The 20135-nt window shown below is 44.8% G+C and overlaps 2 protein-coding genes across 6 annotated transcripts in view; one reads left to right on the forward strand and one right to left on the reverse strand.

The window, feature by feature from the left end:
* Window positions 1-6533, forward strand: part of anln2 (anillin, actin binding protein 2) — a 17540-nt gene extending 11007 nt beyond the window's left edge. For 4 of the 5 annotated variants that reach the window (XM_058087558.1, XM_058087562.1, XM_058087561.1 and 1 more), the window contains 9 exons: window positions 669-722; window positions 803-835; window positions 911-932; window positions 2197-2306; window positions 2492-2545; window positions 3937-4023; window positions 4110-4217; window positions 4281-4420; window positions 5919-6533. In XM_058087558.1, coding sequence (XP_057943541.1) covers window positions 669-722; window positions 803-835; window positions 911-932; window positions 2197-2306; window positions 2492-2545; window positions 3937-4023; window positions 4110-4217; window positions 4281-4420; window positions 5919-6075 — 765 coding nt within the window. In that variant the 3' untranslated portion in view covers window positions 6076-6533. The remainder of the gene's footprint in view (window positions 1-668; window positions 723-802; window positions 836-910; window positions 933-2196; window positions 2307-2491; window positions 2546-3936; window positions 4024-4109; window positions 4218-4280; window positions 4421-5918) is intronic. The other variant, XM_058087559.1, reaches the window with a different exon arrangement.
* A 1497-nt stretch (window positions 6534-8030) lies between these two features.
* cdk10 (cyclin dependent kinase 10) lies at window positions 8031-19767 on the reverse strand. Its single transcript, XM_058087564.1, has 15 exons — window positions 19660-19767; window positions 17533-17756; window positions 16491-16592; window positions 14417-14489; window positions 14279-14350; window positions 13720-13822; window positions 12701-12782; window positions 12560-12627; window positions 11679-11731; window positions 10261-10330; window positions 10127-10186; window positions 9917-10040; window positions 8567-8706; window positions 8435-8487; window positions 8031-8363 (listed from the first exon to the last, which is right to left on the reverse strand). The coding sequence occupies exons 2-15, from the start codon at window positions 17545-17547 to the stop codon at window positions 8269-8271; spliced, it is 1110 nt and encodes a 369-aa protein (XP_057943547.1). The 5' UTR covers window positions 17548-17756; window positions 19660-19767; the 3' UTR covers window positions 8031-8268.
* Between the last annotated feature and the right edge of the window lie 368 nt (window positions 19768-20135).

Raw genomic sequence — 20135 nt, forward strand, 5'->3', positions numbered from 1 at the left:
TGTAATAGTTACTGATTATTTTATCATAATTTTTTGTCATGTGCCGAATAAAATAAAATACAAAAATTAATCAAATAAAGTAAAAAAAAAACTTAAACTATATTAGGAAAGCAGGAAGTGAACATAAAAGGAAGTGAAAGGAAGTGAAAATAAAAAAATAAAATAAAATACAAAATTTAATAAAATAAAGTAAAAAAAAATGTAACTATATTGGGAAAGCAGGAAGTGAACAAATGTAAAAGTTACTGATTATTTTATCATAATTTTTTTGTCACGTACCGAATAACATAAAAAATAAAATAAAAAAATTAATAAAATAAAGTTTTAAAAAACTTAAACTGTATTAGGAAAGCAGGAAGTGAACAAATGTAACAGTTACTGATTTTTTATCATAATTTTTGTCACGTACCGCATGAAATAAAAAATAAAATTAACAAATTAATACAATAAAGCAAACAATTTTTTTAACTATATTAGGAAAGTAGGAAGTGAACAAATGTAACAATTACTGATTCTTTTATCATAATTTTTTTGTCACGTGCCGAATAAAATAAAAAATAAGAAAATTAATAAAATAAAGTAATAAAAAAAATGCAAGGCGTGCAGCTATATCCATGATTTTACACCGCCCAAATATGACCCAAATATGTGTGTGTGTGTGTGTGCAGTCCCACACTTTGGGGACCATCACTGGCATGGAGCGTAGCACCGCCAGGTCACGGGTATGTGAGGTTTTTTTTCACCCTCATTATTATGTAATATTTGACTGCAGGTTGTCATTGTTATTGTCTGTTTCTATCAGGTGACGCCGAGAAAGCTTCTCAATACTCTAACAGTAAGTACCTAGCATGAATAATAATATGCTGCTCTACTTTTTTTAATGCCTAATTCCGTTTTGTTATCATAACAGAAGGCCAGCAGCACTCTGACGTGTAAGTGGACCTTTTAGTTATTTATTTTCTTGCTTGGTTTGTGCTACCGTAATAGGGATGCTATATTCATGTTAGCATTCCAAACATGTCTCATACACGTATTAAACATAGTGTTAGCATTCCAAACATGTCTCATACATGTATTAAACATAGTGTTAGCATTCTAAACATGTCTCATGCACGTATTAAACATAGAGTTAGCACTCAAAATATGTCTCATACACGTATTAAACATAGTGTTAGCATTCTAAACATGTCTCATCCACGTATTAAACATAGTGTTAGCATTCTAAACATGTCTCGTACACGTATTAAACATAGTGTTAGCATTCCAAACTTGTCTCATACACGTATTAAATATAGTGTTGGCATTGTAAACATGTCTCATACACGTATTAAACAGTGTTAGCATTGTAAACATGTCTCATACACGTATTAAACATAGTGTTAGCATTCTAAACTTGTCTCGTACACGTATTAAACATAGTGTTAGCATTCCAAACTTGTCTCGTACACGTATTAAACATAGTGTTAGCATTCTAAACATGTCTCATACACGTATTAAACATACTGTTAGCATTCTAAACATGTCTCGTACATGTATTAAACATACTGTTAGCATTGTAAACATGTCTCGTACATGTATTAAACATACTGTTAGCATTCTAAACATGTCTCAGCCACGTATTAAACATAGTGTTAGCATTCCAAACATGTCTCATACACGTATTAAACATACTGTTAGCATTCTAAACATGTCTCATACACGTATTAAACATAGTGTTAGCATTCTAAACTTGTCTCATCCACGCATTAAACATAGTGTTAGCATTCTAAACATGCCTCATCCACGTATGAAACATAGGGTTAGCATTCTAAAATGTCTCATACACATATTAAACATACTGTTAGCATTTTAAACATGTATTAAGCATACTGTTAGCAATCCAAACATGTCTCATACACGTATTAAACATAGTGTTAGCATTCTAAACATGTCTCATACACGTATTAAACATAGTGTTAGCATTCTAAACATGTATTAAACATACTGTTAGCATTCCAAACATGTCTCATCCACGTATTAAACATACTGTTAGCATTCCAAACATGTCTCATACACGTATTAAACAGTGTTAGCATTGTAAGCATGTCTCATGCACGTATTAAACATAGTGTTAGCATTCTAAACATGTCTCATCCACGTATTAAACATAGTGTTTAATATGTGTTTAAGTACTGCTTTTTCACCCTCTGCCTCCAGCTGCTGCTGTCCCAGCCTTCAGCACTCATCGCTCCAGTAACTTTACTTTGGTCGGGTCCCACAAGATCACTTTAGCCTCTCTGGGACACCGAAAGTTCGCTTTGGATAAGGTAATAGCTCCACAGGGGCCTGGATAGACCTCCTCCTCCACACGGTTCTCCAAAACCACACTTAGCATGATGTAGATGTCTTTTGGCACAAGGGTGTGGGTGACTGCTGTGTAACCTGTCTGTCACTTCCTGTCTCCCTTCCCCTCCCCCTTCCTGTCCTTCCTTTCCATGCTTCCCACGCTCAGATGAAACTTGACGGCAAAGTCAGGAAGCTCCTGGGAGATGAATTTCAGGAAAAGGTCTCGACACTGCAATGTTAGCCATGTCACTTAGTGAACAGTACAGTAGTTCCCTCCATATTTAAAAAAAACTTCTAATTCGAGGTAGGTATCAGTAGCTTCTTATTTCAGATCAACATTTGTAATAACAGCTTGTCAATATTAGATTGGACCCTCCTTCTACCCACTTCAGTTGGCTATCATCACACAGCACAATCCAGGTTTAATCCCTGAATACCTTATCTTTAATACCTTTTAATATGTCTCATCCACGTATTAAACATAGTAGTAACATTCTAAACATATCTTCCACATATTAAACATACTATTAGCATTCTAAACATGTCTCATACACGTATTAAACATACTGTTAGCATTCTAAACATGTCTCATACACGTATTAAACATACTGTTAGCATTCTAAAAATGTCTCATACATGTATTAAACATACTGTTAGCATTCTAAAAATGTCTCATACATGTATTAAACATACTATGAGCATTCTAAACATGTCTCATACACGTATTAAACATAGTGTTAGCATTCTAAACATGTCTCATACATGTATTAAACATACTGTTAGCATTCTAAACATGTCTCATACACGTATTAAACATAGTGTTAGCATTCTAAACATGTCTCATACATGTAGTATTAAACATACTGTTAGCATTCCAAACATGTATTAAACATACTGGTAGCATTCTAAACATGTCTCATAAACGTATTAAACATACTGTTAGCATTCTAAACATGTATTAAACATACTGGTAGCATTCTAAACATGTCTCATACACGTATTAAACCTATTGGTAGCATTCTAAACATGTCTCATACATGTATTAAACATACTGTTAGCATTCTAAACATGTCTCATACACGTATTAATTATAGTGTTAGCATTCTAAACATGTCTCACACACGTATTAATTATAGTGTTAGCATTCTAAACATGTCTCACACACGTATTAATTATAGTGTTAGCATTCTAAACATGTCTCACACACGTATTAATTATAGTGTTAGCATTCTAAACATGTCTCATAAACGTATTAAACATGCTGTTAGCATTCTAAACTTGTCTCATACACGTAGTATTAAACATAGTATGAGCATTCTAAACCTGTCTCATACACGTATTAAACATAGTATTAGCATTCTAAACATGTCTCATACACGTAGTATTAAACATAGTATTAGCATTCTAAACATGTCTCATACACGTATTAAACATACTGTTAGCATTCTAAACATGTATTAAACATACTGTTAGCATTCTAAATATGTCTCATAAACGTATTAAACATACTGTTAGCATTCTAAACATGTCCACATATTAAAGAAATACATGGGTCCGCTTTTGTAGTGTGGATGTTCCATGGAGTAATCCTGTCCCGTTGTGCCCCTGCAGGTGCCCTTTCTGTCTCCTTTAGAGGGAAGCATCTACCTGCAGGTAGACAGCCAGAGCCATTCCTGTGTGCAGCACCAAGGCTTCCTGGTCAGTACACAGCACACTGTGGGCAGCAAGAGCGTTCATAGAACACAGGCGTGTGAGACCCCTTTGTCCTCTTTGTGTCTCTGCAGACAATGTTTGAGTTGCTAAGTGGATTCGGGGTTTGGCATCGCCGCTATTTCACCCTGGATGGCTGCACCCTGCATTACTGGAATCATCCCAACGACAAGGAGAGCAAGGTGGGATCACTGCGATGTTTCCACGTCTCAACGCTTCCCGTCTCACAGCTTCCCCTCTTGCAGGAAGCTGAGGGAGTCATCTCCCTGTCCAGCTCCCCCAACCGGTGCGTCCGACCCGTCAAGAGGGACTCGTGCGCTCGACCTTTCACCTTTGAGCTGGTGAGCAGCCTTCCACAAGACGACAACCAGGAATCCTTCAGCAAGTGAGTTATTAGCCAATAGTCGTGATGAATCCCTCATGGACGGTATTATTGTTGTCTGGCTGGTTGGTAGGGTAGGTAGGGGTAGGGGTAGAGGTTGGTAGGTAGGCAACAATGACATTTTCAATGGTCAACTTCAATGTTTTCCCATCATTCCCAATCCTTCTGTGAAACACAAACACATATTTCTTTCCCTTTTCTGGGCTTTATAACAGGAGAAAATGAGTTAATATAAGCTAGCTAACAATGCTGTCATTAGGATACATCTATCTTGATGTTAAACCCCAGACAAAAAAAAACTCAACAAAACAGCAGCTAACATGAAGTACTATATTTATCTGGCTAACCGCTAGTCTCAGCGTCATCCACAGACGGAAGATTGGCTAGCTAGCTCTCCATTTTGGCTACCAAGACTCAACAAGATGCTGGTTTGCAGTCAGTATTTTTGGACTGGACTGGAGCGCACGTCTTGTGCTGGAAGACACGGACACTATGTTTAATACGTGGATGAGACATGTTTAGAATGCTAACGGTATGTTTAATACGTGAATGAGACAAGTTTAGAATGCTAACAGTATGTTTAATACGTGGATGAGACAAGTTTAGAATGCTAACACTATGTTTAATACGTGGATGAGGCATATTTAGAATGCTAACGGTATGTTTAATACGTGGATGAGACAAGTTTAGAATGCTAACAGTATGTTTAATACGTGGATGAGACATGTTTAGAATGCTAACACTATGTTTCATACGTGGATGAGGCATGTTTAGAGTGCTAACACTATGTTTAATACGTGTATGAGACATTTTAGAATGCTAACACCACGTTTAATACGTGGATGAGACAAGTTTAGAATGCTAACAGTATGTTTAATACGTGGATGAGACAAGTTTAGAATGCTAACAGTATGTTTAATACGTGGATGAGGCATGTTTAGAATGCTAACACTATGTTTAATACGTGTATGAGACATGTTTAGAATGCTAACAGTATGTTGTCGACAGAACTAGCATAAGTAAGATACCACAACTACGACATGTTAGCATCAGCGTACGTTGTTAATGTATGATCACAGCATGGATATCGAACCATTCTACTTTGGTAGCACACTTCCCCTTTAAGCAAGTACAAGTGCAGCTATGGATGTCCATCTTGTCCTTACACTCAGGATCAGCTGTTAGCTTTGAGCACCCCCTCGCTACGCCCAGCAATCGTAGATCCCCGTGGAGATACAGAGGAGGATAGGCTACATAGCGGGGGGTGAAGAGTGAGAAAGATAGTATAAAGTTTACTGGACAAAGACGGCATCAACCATGTTTACTGTCCGTCGTCATGGGGAACTTGAGATGGCAGCGCTAACGATGCTAACCCTGCTATAGTGCTGTAGATGGCCGGTGTATTTGATTCTAGTCCTGAAGCCACGTGGCCCCTCCTCCTGGGGCGTCCCTGTCATGTTGTTGACGCGTTGACCGTGACGAAGTGACTGTGCCGTTTCAGGCGTTGGTTTTCGGCGGACACCAAGCAGGAGAGGCTGGACTGGATGGAGAAGCTCAACCAGGCCCTCTTGGACTTCCACACGTGGAAGCCGGCAGCATCCATCCCCGTCCAGCCGTCCGACACCTCCAGGGGGAACCTGAGGGAAAGCATCTTGTAACCTTTCCTTCCTTGCCTTCACTCCTGTTTCCTTATACCTCGTACTACATCTTCTTCTTCCTGCTATCCTCTTATTTCGATGCTGTTGAAGCAAAACGATTGCTGGTTTTTGGACTCAATACAGGATGTATCTCACGTCTTTGATTTACAGTATATACTGTATATACAGTATACTCTATATACTGTATACACTGTATATACAGTATAAACCATATATATGGTATACAAGGTATACGCAGTATCAATGAAGTAATAATGTGTAAAAGATGAATAATTGTTTTCCAGGTGTGAGTATGATTGTGCATACGTTGATGTTTGTATGTATTACAGTGTACACACTACACTGTAATGGGGTAATGTAACGGGGTGTATACAGTACACAGTAGAGTATATCCAGTGGTGATCAATGCAGTTTTCTTTCTGGCTGAGTGAAGGAACTTCCTGTGCAATAAAGAAAGAATGAATGACAGGCTAACCATCATTCTAACCACATTGCAGTCTTTCCACACCTCGAGGGACGCGGGACGCATGTGGAGGCTCCACTCGTAAAAACTGGACCCCTGGGGACCACAGGCGACTACTTGAGAGTACATAACTTTGACCGGGGACTAGACCCGTCTTACTTGGCACCACATGACTTAGACTGGGGACAACTTGGGACTGCATGATTTAGATTGGGGACTAGAACCGTCTTACTTGGGACTACATGACTTAGACTGGGGATTAGACTAAATTTACTTGGGACTACAGGACTTAGACTGGGGACTACATGACTTAGAATGGGGACTACATGATTTAGACTGGGGACTAGACCTGTCTTACTAGGGACTACATGACTTACGTAGACTGGGGACTAGACTCAATTTACTTGGGACTACATGATTTAGACTGGGGACTAGACCTGTCTTACTTGGGACTACATGACTTAGACTGGGGACTAGACTCAACTTACTAGGGACGACATGACTTAGACTGGGGACGAGACTCAACTTACTAGGGACTACATGACTTAGACTGGGGATTAGACTCAATTTATTTGGGATTACATGACTTAGACTGGGTGACTACTTGGGACTACATGACTTAGACTGGGGACTACATGACTTAGACTGGGGACGAGACTCGATTTACTTGGGACTACATGTCTTAGACTGGGGACTACTTGGGATTACATGACTTAGACTGGGGACTACTTGGGACTACATGACTTAGACTGGGGACTTGACCCAATTTACTTGGGACTACATGATTTAGACTGGGGACTACTTGGGATTACATGACTTAGACTGAGGACGAGACTCGATTTACTTGGGACTACATGACTTAGACTCGGGACTAGAACCGTCTTACTTGGGACTACATGACTTAGACTGGGGACTAGACTCGACTTACTTGGGACTACATGACTTAGACTGGCCACGGTTGACTGGAAAGAAAACTAGCAGTACTTTCCTTCCCGGATGATGGAAGTCCATAATGAAGTTTTCTCCCAAGGAAAAACTACGTCCAAAGTCAAGTCCCAGAAACAAAGACCAAGGGAGTTTGGCAGCAGGTGAAAATGTTCCAAGTCAAGCCAAATCAGATCCAAAGTCCAAGTGAGGAGCTCCAGGTTCCAGGTAGAATCCCAACATGTGTCATACTGGGGGGGGGGCGTGGCTGCCCTTTTTAGCTCTTGTGATTGGTTGTACTGCTGTCATGTCTTCCTTTATATTCCCTACTTCCTTTATAAGGCCCATCAGCTCCGCCCCCGTTGTAGCATCTGGCCTATAGCAATTTAGCAAGCCATGTCAATTTGACACAAATGTATATCCGGGTAAACCACACCCACTTCCTGTTTATTCCCCGCCCACCCCAACACATATGGGCCAATTCTAAATCTAGATTGTGGTTTCTGTGATTGTTATGGTTCTATTACACCACTCTAAACAACACAGAACATGGAAGTACAACACGTAATACATGAGTAATACTGCTTTATTTGTGTACTATTTTCACATGGATTGAAGATAACAGGAAGTGGTTTACAGGATGTAGAATGACTCCTATTTTATGGAATGACGGAGGCGTTTAAGTGGGAATGATGAAGGTTAGCATGGTTTCTATAGAGACGGATTGAGCAGCATGTGGATAGGTTCAACATGAAGAAGACGGATTTGGTCTTGGATGAAGCTGGCCGGGGGGTCCCCGCACGGTGTCAGACCTTGGTGCGTTTGGGGTTTCTCTCTGGCGGATAGGCGGCACGTTTGTTGCGATGGTGAGGGAAGGTCGGCATCAGCTCGGGCTCGCAGGCTGAGCGGTGTGGAGGAGAACGGAGATGATGAGATGAGTTGAGGAACATCTCGGATGACTTTTGTACTCACGTAGAGGTTTCTCCTTGAAGTAGGAACTCTCTAAACAATCTTTGGCAGTCGCTCTGGACAGAAAAAGACTGTTGGAAATCCGACTTCTTCTTAGGTATGTGTGTGTGTACACGTGTGTGTACATGTGTGTACCTGCGCTGTGGGTTGTACATGAAGAGCAGGTTGAGCAACCTGTGTCCAGCTTCAGACAGCCAGGTGAATTTATTCTTCAGGTTGTTGTAGGGCTGCTTCCTTAGACTGTACTGACCAATCAGAGGCAGGGCAGAAAAACCCTGAAACACACACATGTATGATGGTATGGCTACCATCTAGTCCCCAGTCTAAGTCATGTAGTCCCAAGTAAGACGAGTCTAGTCCCCAGTCCAAGTCATGTAGTCCCCAGTCCAAGTCATGTAGTCCCCAGTCTAAGTCATGTAGTCCCAAGTAAGATGGGTCTAGTCCCCAGTCAAAGACATGTAGTCCAAAGGAAGTCGAGTCTAGTCCCCAGTCTAAGTCATATAGTCCCCACTCCAAGTCATGTAGTCCCAAGTAAGCCAAGTCTAGTCCCCAGTCTAAATCATGTAGTCCCCAGTCTAAATCATGTAGTCCCCAGTCCAAGTCATGTAGTCCCAAGTAATACGGGTCTAGTCCCCAGTCTAAGTCATGTAGTCCACAGTCCAAGTCATGTAGTCCCAAGTAACTCGAGTCTAGTCCCCAGTGTAACTCTTGTAGTCCCCAGTCTAAGTCATGTAGTCCCAAGTAAGACGGGTCTAGTCCCCAGTCCAAGTCATGTAGTCCCAAGTAAGTTGAGTCTAGTCCCCAGTCTAAGTCATGTAGTCCCCAGTCCAAGTCATGTAGTCCCAAGTAAGTCGAGTCTAGTCCCCAGTCTAAGTCATGTAGTCCCAAGTAAGATGGGTCTTGTCCCCAGTCTAAGTCATGTCGTCCCAAGTAAGATGGGTCTAGTCCCCAGTCCAAGTCATGTAGTCCCAAGTAAGTTGAGTCTAGTCCCCAGTCTAAATCATGTAGTCCCAAGTAAACTGGGTCTTGTCCCCAGTCTAAGTCATGTAGTCCCAAGTAAGACAGGTCTAGTCCCCAGTCTAAATCATGTAGTCCCCAGTCTAAGTCATATAGTCCCAAGTAAGACGGGTCTCGTCCCCAGTCTAAGTCGTGTAGTACCAAGTAAGACGGGTCCAGTCCCCAGCCTAAGTCATGTAGTGCCCAGTCCAAGTCATGTAGTCCCAAGTAAGTTGAGTCTAGTCCCCAGTCTAAATCATGTAGTCCCAAGTAAACTGGGTCTTGTCCCCAGTCTAAGTCATGTAGTTCCAAGTAAGACAGGTCTTGTCCCCAGTCTAAGTCATGTAGTCCCAAGTAAGACGGGTCTAGTCCCAGTCTAAGTCATGTAGTCCCAAGTAAGACGAGTCTAGTACCCGGTCAAAGTCATGTAGTCCCAAGTCATGGTACGGCTAAATCTAGATCCAGATTCCCACCAACGTTTCCACTCACCGGCCAAATGTTTTCGTTAGGCGTGCCCAGCAGCTGCACTATGAGGTCCACCTGCTGGATCTCAGATGTTCCAGGCAGTAGAGGTTTGTGGGCCAGCAGCTCCGCCAGGATGCAGCCCACGGCCCTGAGACAGAAGGACATCACCGTCACCAAGTGGCGTGAGTGGAAGCGTGTGTATTGGGTGCTCGCCACGGCAAGATGGAGTCCCACCACATGTCCAGCGCTGTGGTCTGAGTCTTACTTCCCAGGAGGAGCTCAGGAGCTCTGTACCTGGAGGAGATGATCAGGACGAGGTGTGAGATGATCATGGAGGACACGTGAAAAGGGAGCTAGGAGACACTCACCACAGTGTGACCACCCGGGGCGTCATCGGCTGCTGGGGGATGCCGTACATGCGAGCCAGTCCAAAATCAGCTGCAGGGAAGGGGGGGGGGGTATATGTATATGATATAAGTAGTTTCATCAAAACGCCATGTTGACATGTACGGCCCCACTAGGGACATCTACGGCCCCACTGTGAGAGATACGGCCCCACTAGGGACATGTACGACCCCACTAGTATGAGGTAAGGCCCCACTAGGGACATGTACGGCCCCACTTGTGAGAGGTAAGGCCCCACTAGGGACATGTACGACCCCACTAGTCTGAGGTAAGGCCCCACTAGGGACATGTACGACCCCACTAGTATGAGGTAAGGCCCCACTAGGGACATGTACGGCCCCACTTGTGAGAGGTAAGGCCCCACTAGGGACATGTACGACCCCACTAGTCTGAGGTAAGGCCCCACTCGGGACATGTACGGCCCCACTTGTGAGAGGTAAGGCCCCACTAGTGACATGTACGGCCCCACTTGTGAGAGGTACGGCCCCACTAGTGACATGTACGGCCCCACTAGTGACATGTACGGCCCCACTTGTGAGAGGTAAGGCCCCACTAGCGACATGTACAGCCCCATTGTGAGAGATACGACCCCACAAGGGACATGTATGCCCCACTAGTGAGAGGTAAGGCCCCACTAGGGACATGTACGGCCCACTAGTGAGAGGTAAAGCCCCACTAGTGAGCGGTACAGCCCACGAGGGACATGTACGCCCCACTAGTGAGAGGTACGGCCCCACTAGTGATAGGTAAGGCTCCACTAGTGAGAGGTAAGGCCCCACTAGGGACATGTACGTTCCACCAGTGAGAGGTAAGACCCAACTCGGGACATGCACAACCCCACTAGGGACACGCCCGGCCCCACTATGGACACGCCCGGCCCCAATAGTGAGAGGTAAGGCCCCACTAGGGACACGCCCGGCCCCACTAGGGACACGCCCGGCCCCACCAGTGACACGCACGGCCCCACCAGTGACACGCACGGCCCCACCAGTGACACGCACGGCCCCACCAGTGACACGCACGGCCCCACCAGTGACACGTACGGCCCCACCAGTGACACATACGGCCCCACCAGTGACACGTACGGCCCCACCAGTGACACGTACGGCCCCACCAGTGACACGTACGGCCCCACCAGTGACACGTACGGCCCCACCAGTGACACGTACGGCCCCACTAGGGACACGTTCGGCCCCACTAGGGACATGTACGGCCCCACGAGGGACATGTACGGCCCCCACTAGGGAGAGGTAAGGCCCCACTAGGGACATGTGCGGCCCACTAGGGACATGTACGCCCTACCAGTGAGAGGTAAGACTCCACTAGGGACACGTGCGGCCCCACTAGGGACACGTGATGCAGGTCCTCCATGAAGACTCACCTATCTTCACACAGCCTTTGTCTGTCATCAGCAGGTTGGACACCTTCAGGTCCCTGATGGAACATAAGAACATAAGAATAATATGGAATATATCAGTATGCATATTTGGGGTCAACCTCCCCATTTGGTACTTCAACATCACTCCCTCACTCTGGTTGGTTATTAGTACAAAAGTACTGCAATACAACAAGTTCTGTGTAATACGTCATCTTAACAGCCACGGCATAGCCAACATCAGAGTGGCAACTTCTCCTCCCAGCCCATGTGGAAGTGGTACATGTTACTTTGCCCTTCTTTACCACTCCCTTTCAATATTGATGAGTATAGCGAGTATGGTGTAGTGCGTACCATGTGTAGTCTTTGCAGTATATTGATGAGTATAGCGAGTATGGTGTAGTACGTAGCATATGTAGTCTTTGCAGTATATTGATGAGTATAGCGAGTATGGTGTAGTACGTAGCATATGTAGTCTTTGCAGTATATTGATGAGTATAGCGAGTATGGTGTAGTGCGTACCGTATGTAGTCTTTGCAGTATATTGATGAGTATAGCGAGTATGGTGTAGTACGTAGCATATGTAGTCTTTACAGTATATTGACGAGTATAGCGAGTATGGTGTAGTACGTACCGTGTGTAGTCTTTACAGTATATTGATGAATATAGCGAGTACGGTGTAGTACGTAGCGTGTGTAGTCTTTGCAGTATATTGACGAGTATAGCGAGTACGGTGTAGTGCGTACCATATGTAGCCTGTATGCTAACTAACGACCTGACTAACCAGCTTTTGAGCAAGACATATTTAACAGTCAATTAGCTAGCCCAGACTGCTGGGAAGGCTAAGTCAAGGTGGGAATCGAACACATGAGGCGGCCGCTATTCACCTGTGTATGATGAAGTTGTGGTGGAGGTACCCCAAACCTCTCAACAACTGCAAGACGATACATTTCACCTGCAGGCACAATGGAAGGAAACGCTGAGGTTTCATCATCACGTGGGAAGCCATGGTGCCTTCACTGACCTACCTGAGCCTCGGTGAAAGGAGTCTGCATGTTCTCCAGCAGGCTGGCCAGGTCCTGTTCACAGTAGCTCATCACCAGGAACAAACTAGACGGCAAACACAGAGTGAGATACTATAACGATATCAAAACTGATATCGATATAAACTGGATTGGAGCTGTATCTCCCTCATGCCCGCGTCAAGAAGTAAGGAAGTAGAAGTTAGTATGTTAGCAAGTTAGCATGTCTGCGACGTCATGTAGTCCCAAGTAAGACGGGTCTAGTCTCCAGTCTAAGTCATGTAGTCCCCAGTCAAAGTCATGTAGCCCCAAGTAAGTCAAGTCTAGTCCCCAGTCTAAATCATGTAGTCTCAAGTAAGATGGGTCTAGTCCCCAGTCAAAGTCATATAGTCCCAAGGAAGTCGAGTCTAGTCCCCAGTCCAAGTCATGTAGTCCCAAGTAGTCCCCAGTCCAAGTCATGTAGTCCCAAGTAAGTTGGGTCTTGTCCCCAGTCTAAGTCACGTAGTCCCAAGTAAGTTGGGTCTTGTCCCCAGTCTAAGTCATGTAGTCCCAAGTAAGTCGAGTCTACTCCCCGGTCTAAATAATGTAGTCTCAAGTAGTCCCCAGTCTAAGTCATGTAGTCCCAAGTAAGTTGGGTCTTGACCCCAGTCTGTCATGTAGTCCCAAGTAAGTTGGGTCTTGTCCCCAGTCTAAGTCATGTAGTCCCAAGCAAGATGGGTCTAGTCCCCAGTCAAAGTCATGTAGTCCCAATGAAGTCGAGCCTAGTCCCCAGTCTAAGTCATGTAGTCCCCAGTCTAAATCATGTAGTCCCCAGTCCAAGTCATGTAGTCCCAAGTAAGTCGAGTCTAGTCACTTCAGGTGCGCTTTGGGTGCACGTCAGGTGCGCTTTGGGTGCACTTCAGGTGCGCTTTGGGTGCACTTTGAGTGCACTTCACGTGCGCTTTGGGTGCACTTCGGGTGCGCTTCAGGTGCGCTTCGGGTGCGCCGAGACCAACCACCAAACAACCATGGACCACCTTCCTGACCTTTCAAGATGGCTTCCCACGACCACCTCCTTCAGCTCCACGATGTTGGGATGTCTGAGTCGCAGCAATAAGGTGATCTCCCGCAGGCTGCTGATGGGGATCCCTGACGGATCAGACAGAGATCCTTCAGTCCAGCTAGCAACCGATCTACCTGGGAATGCTTGGTATGTGTACGTACATTATACGGTATACTTGATGTATTTCTTTACATGGTATACATACTGTATATGTGTACCAATCTCTTTAAGCTGTTATTTCAACATTAAACTTTGGTAAAAAAAAAAAAAGTGCACTTCCCCTTTAAATCCCACTACAGACAGTCAATAAAATTCCCCAACAGAACCTCATCCAAAACACTGGCCAACATGGGAAGAAGCCATTCTTTCTTACATAGCATGAATGGAAGCTAGCTGGGTTAGCTTAGTTAGCATAGCATGCTAGTTTTTCAGTTTTTTTCAGTTTTTCATTACAGTGTCATTTGGAATGCTAGCCAGGCTACATCCAGACATAACGAGACGTGATTGGCTATGCTAGCGAAATCCAGGAAGTAGCAACTTACCATCTTTCTCTTTGTCCATGCGAACCTTCTTCAGAGCTACGATTTCATGGGACTTGGTGTCCCGTGCTCGGTCTGCAGGGGAGAATGACAACAAGTTCACCTGGCCAAGATCTGCCCACCAGTCTCGAGTCAACCTACAAACGATGCCGTAGGTTCCTTCCCCGATTCGGTTCAGCTTTTCAAACTCTCCGACACTTCGACAGCTCCCCAACTGTAAAAGGAAACAATGATATAACTGGAAATGCTGCATATGTCAAACACAACCAAAGCTAACAGCTAACAGCTAAAAGCTAACGGTCTCATCCATCTGTCTCGGCATCTTAGAGCGTGAATGGAAGCTAGCGGGGTTAGCATGCTCGCGGGGTTAGCATGCTAGCGGAGTTAGCATGCTAAAATATTTTTCATGGGTGACTACATCTTCTACATCGTTCTTCATGATATTTCAGTTGGTTGAAGATTTAGCAACAATGTGTGCCGAGGCTGGCATCCATTAGAACAGTTAGCCAGATTGTTACCGAGAAATACACGTGCTGTGCCATTGGACACAAGTAATTTCATGATATGGCTAAACATTTGTAGCTTTATACACAAGACTGACATTTTGTATTATATATACAGTATATACTATGTACTGGGCGGCACGGTGGTCGAGTGGTTAGCGCGCAGACCTCACAGCTAGGTGACCAGGGTTCGATTCCACCTTTGGCTCTCTCTGTGAAGCGGTAGAAAATGAATGAACGGATTTTGACAAAAGTCAAAGCAAAAGTTAATCTTCAGGCTGCACGGTAGACGAGTGGTTCATGCGAAGGACACGCAGTTAGGAGCTCTGGGTTCGATTCCACCCTCAGCCATCTCTGTGCGGAGAAAAACGTCAAAGCCAAATATTTGTGCAAAAGTTAATCTTCAGGCTGCACGGTGGTTAGTGGTTAGCGTGCAGGCCACACAGCTAGGAAACCTAAGTTTGATTCCACCTTTGGCTATCTCTGTCAAGCGGTAGAAAATGAATGAACGAATTTTGGCAAAAGTTAATCTTCAGGCTGCACGGTGGACGAGTGGTTAGCGCGCAGGCCACACAGCTAGGAAACGTAAGTTCGATTCCAATTTTGGCTCTCGCTGTGAAGCAGTAGAAAATGAATGAACGGATTTTGACAAAAAGTAAATCTTTAGGCTGCACGGTAGGCGAGTGGTTTATGCGAAGGACACACAGCTAGGAGACCTTGGTTCGATTCCACCCTCGGGATTTAAAGGGGAAGTGCGGAGAAAAGTCAAAGCCAAATATTTGTGCAAAAGTTAATCTTCAGGCTGCACGGTGGTTGAGTGGGTTATGCAAAGGACACGCAGCTAGGAGACATGGGTTCAATTCCACCCTCAGCCATCTCTGTGCGGAGAAAAGTCAAAGCCAAATATTTGTGCAAAAGTTAATCTTCAGGCTGCACGGTGGACAAATGGTTAGCGCGCAAGCCACACAGCTAGGAAACCTAAGTTCGATTCCACCTTTGGCTCTCTCTGTGAAGCGGTAGAAAATGAATGAACGGATTTTGACAAAAGTCAAAGCAAAAGTAAATCTTCAGGCTGCACGGTGTTCAAGTGGTTAGCGCGGAGGCCACACAGCTAGGAAACCCAAGTTCGATTCCGCCTTTGGCTATCTCAGTGAAGCAGTAGAAAATGAATGAACGAATTTTGACAAAAGTCAAAGCAAAAGTAAATCTTCAGGCTGCATGGTGGTCGAGTGGTTAGCGCGCAGGCCTCACAGCTAGGATACCTGGGTTCGATTCCACCCTCGGCCATCTCTGTGCGGAGAAAAGTCAAAGCCAAATATTTGTGCAAAAGTTAATCTTCAGGCTGCACGGTGGACGAGTGGTTTGTGGTTAGCGCGCAGGCCACACAGCTAGGAAACCTATGTTCGATTCCACCTTTGGCTATCTCTGTGAAGCGGTAGAAAATGAGTGAAAAGTCAAAGCAAAAGTAAATCTTCAGGCTGCATGGTAGCGAGTGGTTTATGCGAAGGACACGCAGCTAGGAGACCAGGGTTCGATTCCACCTTCGTACTACAGAAATAACCAGCTTTGCCAACAATAGATTTAGTGTGTCAATGTGTCAATATTAACTTGTATTAATAATACTATTAGCTATAATTAGCAATATTAGCAATTGAACACACTTAAGACACCGTTCACTCGTATAAGCAAAGACTTATATGTAATCCACTTACCCTGTCATTTTTAGGCACTGTAAATACTTTATTCTTGATGGATTTGAGCTTTATCGGCTCCGGTTCTTCCTCTCCTGCGACTTCCATGCTAATTCGAAGGACCTGTTCCAAGCAGTGAAGCAAAAATTTAGGTTTATTTCAAACGTTTCGACGCTAAAGTAAACAATACTTCATGCTAGGGCGCCGCCATTGTTGTCAGACTATTAAAAAGAGTTGGCCAACCAAAAACATTCCCGGAGTTAAAACAGTTACCGCTTTTAACCCATTGTGATTCGTTTTATTTCTTTGTTGCGTAAAATTCCATAAAATTATAAATGCATAAAATAATAACTCGGAGTGATTTCTATTTTTGTAGTTTGGCCGCAATTATGATTTAAAAGTGCATACCGCCATCCACTGTATCGGAGTGTGTACTTCCTGTCAAATAGTGATAGTTTTTAATTGGACACGCTGAATAAATGACACGTGAAGATGTCAGTGTAAGCTTATATTACAGTTAAATCAAACCGTAGCGAGTTGTTAGCGCGCTGGCCACATGTGGGTTCGATTCCCTGCTCGGGCATTTCATAATCCACTCTAAATTGTCCATAAGTATGAATGTGATTGTGAATGTTTTTTTAATCTATATGTATATATGTATGTATGTTTTTTTATCTCTATAAGACCCGTACTGGTGCCAAATCACCACAATAACCAAGAGCTGGTATCCGCGGGAACCCCCCCCCCCCCCCCCCCAAAAAAAATCCAAAGACCTGGTCTCTCCTTCGAGGCCACAAAACCGCCCGTTTAGACTTTGTTAGGGGGCATCAAACATGGGATATTAAATTATTAAAAAAAATGTAACCTTGGCGGTCCTGATGGCTTCCAATGTTCCTGGCATGACTTGAGAGTGTGCAGGGTCGTCAAACGGCACTGGTCATTTACCCCCCCCCCCCCCCCGCCCTGCCCCGGCCCCCCCTATGTAGTTCTACTTAAAACCTCATTAAGATCCAAATGTGCCAAAGCTCCATTTCTATTTTTTACTCGAGTCCAAGTCGCTTACCATCATGGCGGACATCTTGGCTCATTTATCCGGCATGAATTTCTTCCCGACAACAAACGGCTGCGTCGGAGGCCGCCGGTCTTTGATGGCATCGGCTATGGTCAGCGTGGACGGCGAGGCGTAGATGTCGTCACGTGACGGTGCGGTGATGAGAATGGTAGGCGGGCGCGAGGACCAGTCGCTGGACTCCGAGGGCTGTGAGGACTGTGAGGAAGGGGCGGCGTCTGCCGGGCGGGAGGAATAAAAGGTCATTTCGGCATCGAACTTAGTAAGCTAACTTGATTGGCCCCTCAGCGGATGACTGGAAGGGTGTTTGGAGGAGACTTCCAAATAGGATTGTGCTAATTTCTTAATCGTGTTCAAGCCCTGCTAATTGTTGCGTATAAATGCTCAACTGAACAGCAATGATGGACACGTGTTCTTAAAATAGGAAGGAAGGACGCTCAGTCAGGAAGGAAGGAAGGTTGGAAGGAAAGAAGGTTGGAAGCAAGGAAGGAAGCTCAGTCAGGAAGGCAGGAAAGAAGCTCAATCGGGAAGGAAGCTCAGTCAGGAAGGAAGGAAGGTTGGAAGGAAGGAAGGAAGGAAGGAAGGAAGGACGCTCAGTTAGGAAGGAAGGTTGGAAGGAAGGAAGGAAGGAAGCTCAGTCAGGATGGAAGGAAGGAAGCTCAGGAAGGAAGGAAGATTGGAAGGAAGGAAGGTTGGAAGGAAAGAAGGTTGGAAGCAAGGAAGGAAGGAAGGAAGGAAGCTCATGTCAGGAAGGAAGGAAGGAAGCTCAATCGGGAAGGAAGCTCAGTCAGGAAGGAAGGTTGGAAGGAAGGAAGGAAGGAAGGAAGGAAGGACGCTCAGTCAGGAAGGAAGGAAGTCAGGGAGGAAGGAAGCTCAGTCAGTCAGGAAGCTCAGGAAGGTTGGAAGGAAGGAAGGAAGCTCAGTCAGGAAGGAAGGAAAGAAAGAAGGAAGCTCAGACAGGAAGGAAGGAAGAAAGGAAAGAAGGAAGGAAGGAAGCTCAGTCAGGAAGGAAGGAAGGAAGCTCAGTCAGGAAGGAAGGAAGGAAGGAAGGAAGGAAGGAAGGAAGCTCAGTCAGGAAGGAAGGAAGGAAGGAAGGAAGGAAGCTCAGTCAGGAAGGAAGGAAGGAAGCTCAGTCAGGAAGGAAGGAAGGTTGGAAGGAAAGAAGGAAGGAAGCTCAGGAAGGAAGGTTGGAAGGAAGGAAGGAAGGACGCTCAGTCAGGAAGGAAGGAAGTCAGGGAGGAAGGAAGGTTGGAAGGAAGGAAGGAAGGAAGGAAGGAAGCTCAGTCAGGAAGAAAGGAAAGAAGGAAGGAAGGAAGCTCAGTCAGGAAGGAAGGAAGGAAGCAAGCTCAGTCAGGAAGGAAGGAAGGAAGGAAGCTCAGTCAGGAAGGTTGGAAGGAAGGAAGGTTGGAAGGAAGCTCAGCCGGGGAGGAAGGAAGGAAGCTCAGTCAGGTAGGAAGGAAGGAAGGAAGGAAGCTCAGGAAGGAAGGAAGCTCAGTCAGGAAGGAGGGAAGGAAGCTCAGTCAGGAAGGAAGGAAGGTTGGAAGTAAGAAGCTCAGTCAGGAAGGAAGGTTGGAAGGAAGGAAGGAAGCTCAGTCAGGAAGGAAGGTTGGAAGGAAGGAAGGTTGGAAGGAAGGAAGGTTGGAAGGAAGGAAGGAAGCTCAGTCAGGAAGGAAGGAAGGAAGGAAGGAAGGAAGGAAGGAAGGAAGGAAGCTCAGTCAGGAAGGAAGGAAGGAAGCTCAGTCAGGAAGGAAGGTTGGAAGGAAGGAAGGTTGGAAGGAAGGAAGGAAGGAAGGTTGGAAGGAAGGAAGGTTGGAAGGAAGGAAGGTTGGAAGGAAGGAAGGAAGGTTGGAAGGAAGGAAGGTTGGAAGGAAGGAAGGAAGGTTGGAAGGAAGGAAAGTTGGAAGGAAGGAAGGTTGGAAGGAAGGTTGGAAGGAAGGAAGCAACCCTATAGTTTCTCTCTGCTAGCTACTGTACCTAAATACATGTCCGCACATCAACTGCCATACATGCGCCGCCATGTTATGAAACGATGTTAGCGCCGCAGGCTCCCCGTCAATGAAAACCGACGCTAATTCATCCAAACAAACACAAAGCTACATGCTACCTCCGCATGGTTCTGACCTGAATCTTCTTTCTGGCTGGCTCCAGACCCCATCGGGCTTCAGGCATCAAACATGTCTACATTCCACACTGGCATTGATGCTCTGCCTGCCACTCCCCGGCCGTCTTGCTAACGCTAATCCTGTGCACGTCTATTAATTAGGATTTAAGCAGCGCTCTCCAGTAGCTGCCAAAGCCTCACTTCCTTACTTGCTTAATAGAACTACAGAAGAAAACAAAATATGCGTCATATTAATTACAATGGCGTGGCACAAACAGGAAGTGTGACGATAACCATAGAGGTCTTTCACCTTCATATTTATATAACAGAGTTTGGGGCATGGATTTAAATCCCTTCCATTGTGTGTACTCAATATAGTATTAGTATAAGTGGCTAATGCTAATACAGTATTAGCAGTTTAGCAAAGCATGCTGGGAAGCAGGAAGTAGACTACAATGCTTGTTAATTCAAAACATACCCGGAAACAAAATTTGAT

The sequence above is a fragment of the Doryrhamphus excisus genome, chromosome 11 (assembly GCF_030265055.1).
Source record: "Doryrhamphus excisus isolate RoL2022-K1 chromosome 11, RoL_Dexc_1.0, whole genome shotgun sequence".
Classification (NCBI taxonomy): domain Eukaryota; kingdom Metazoa; phylum Chordata; class Actinopteri; order Syngnathiformes; family Syngnathidae; genus Doryrhamphus; species Doryrhamphus excisus.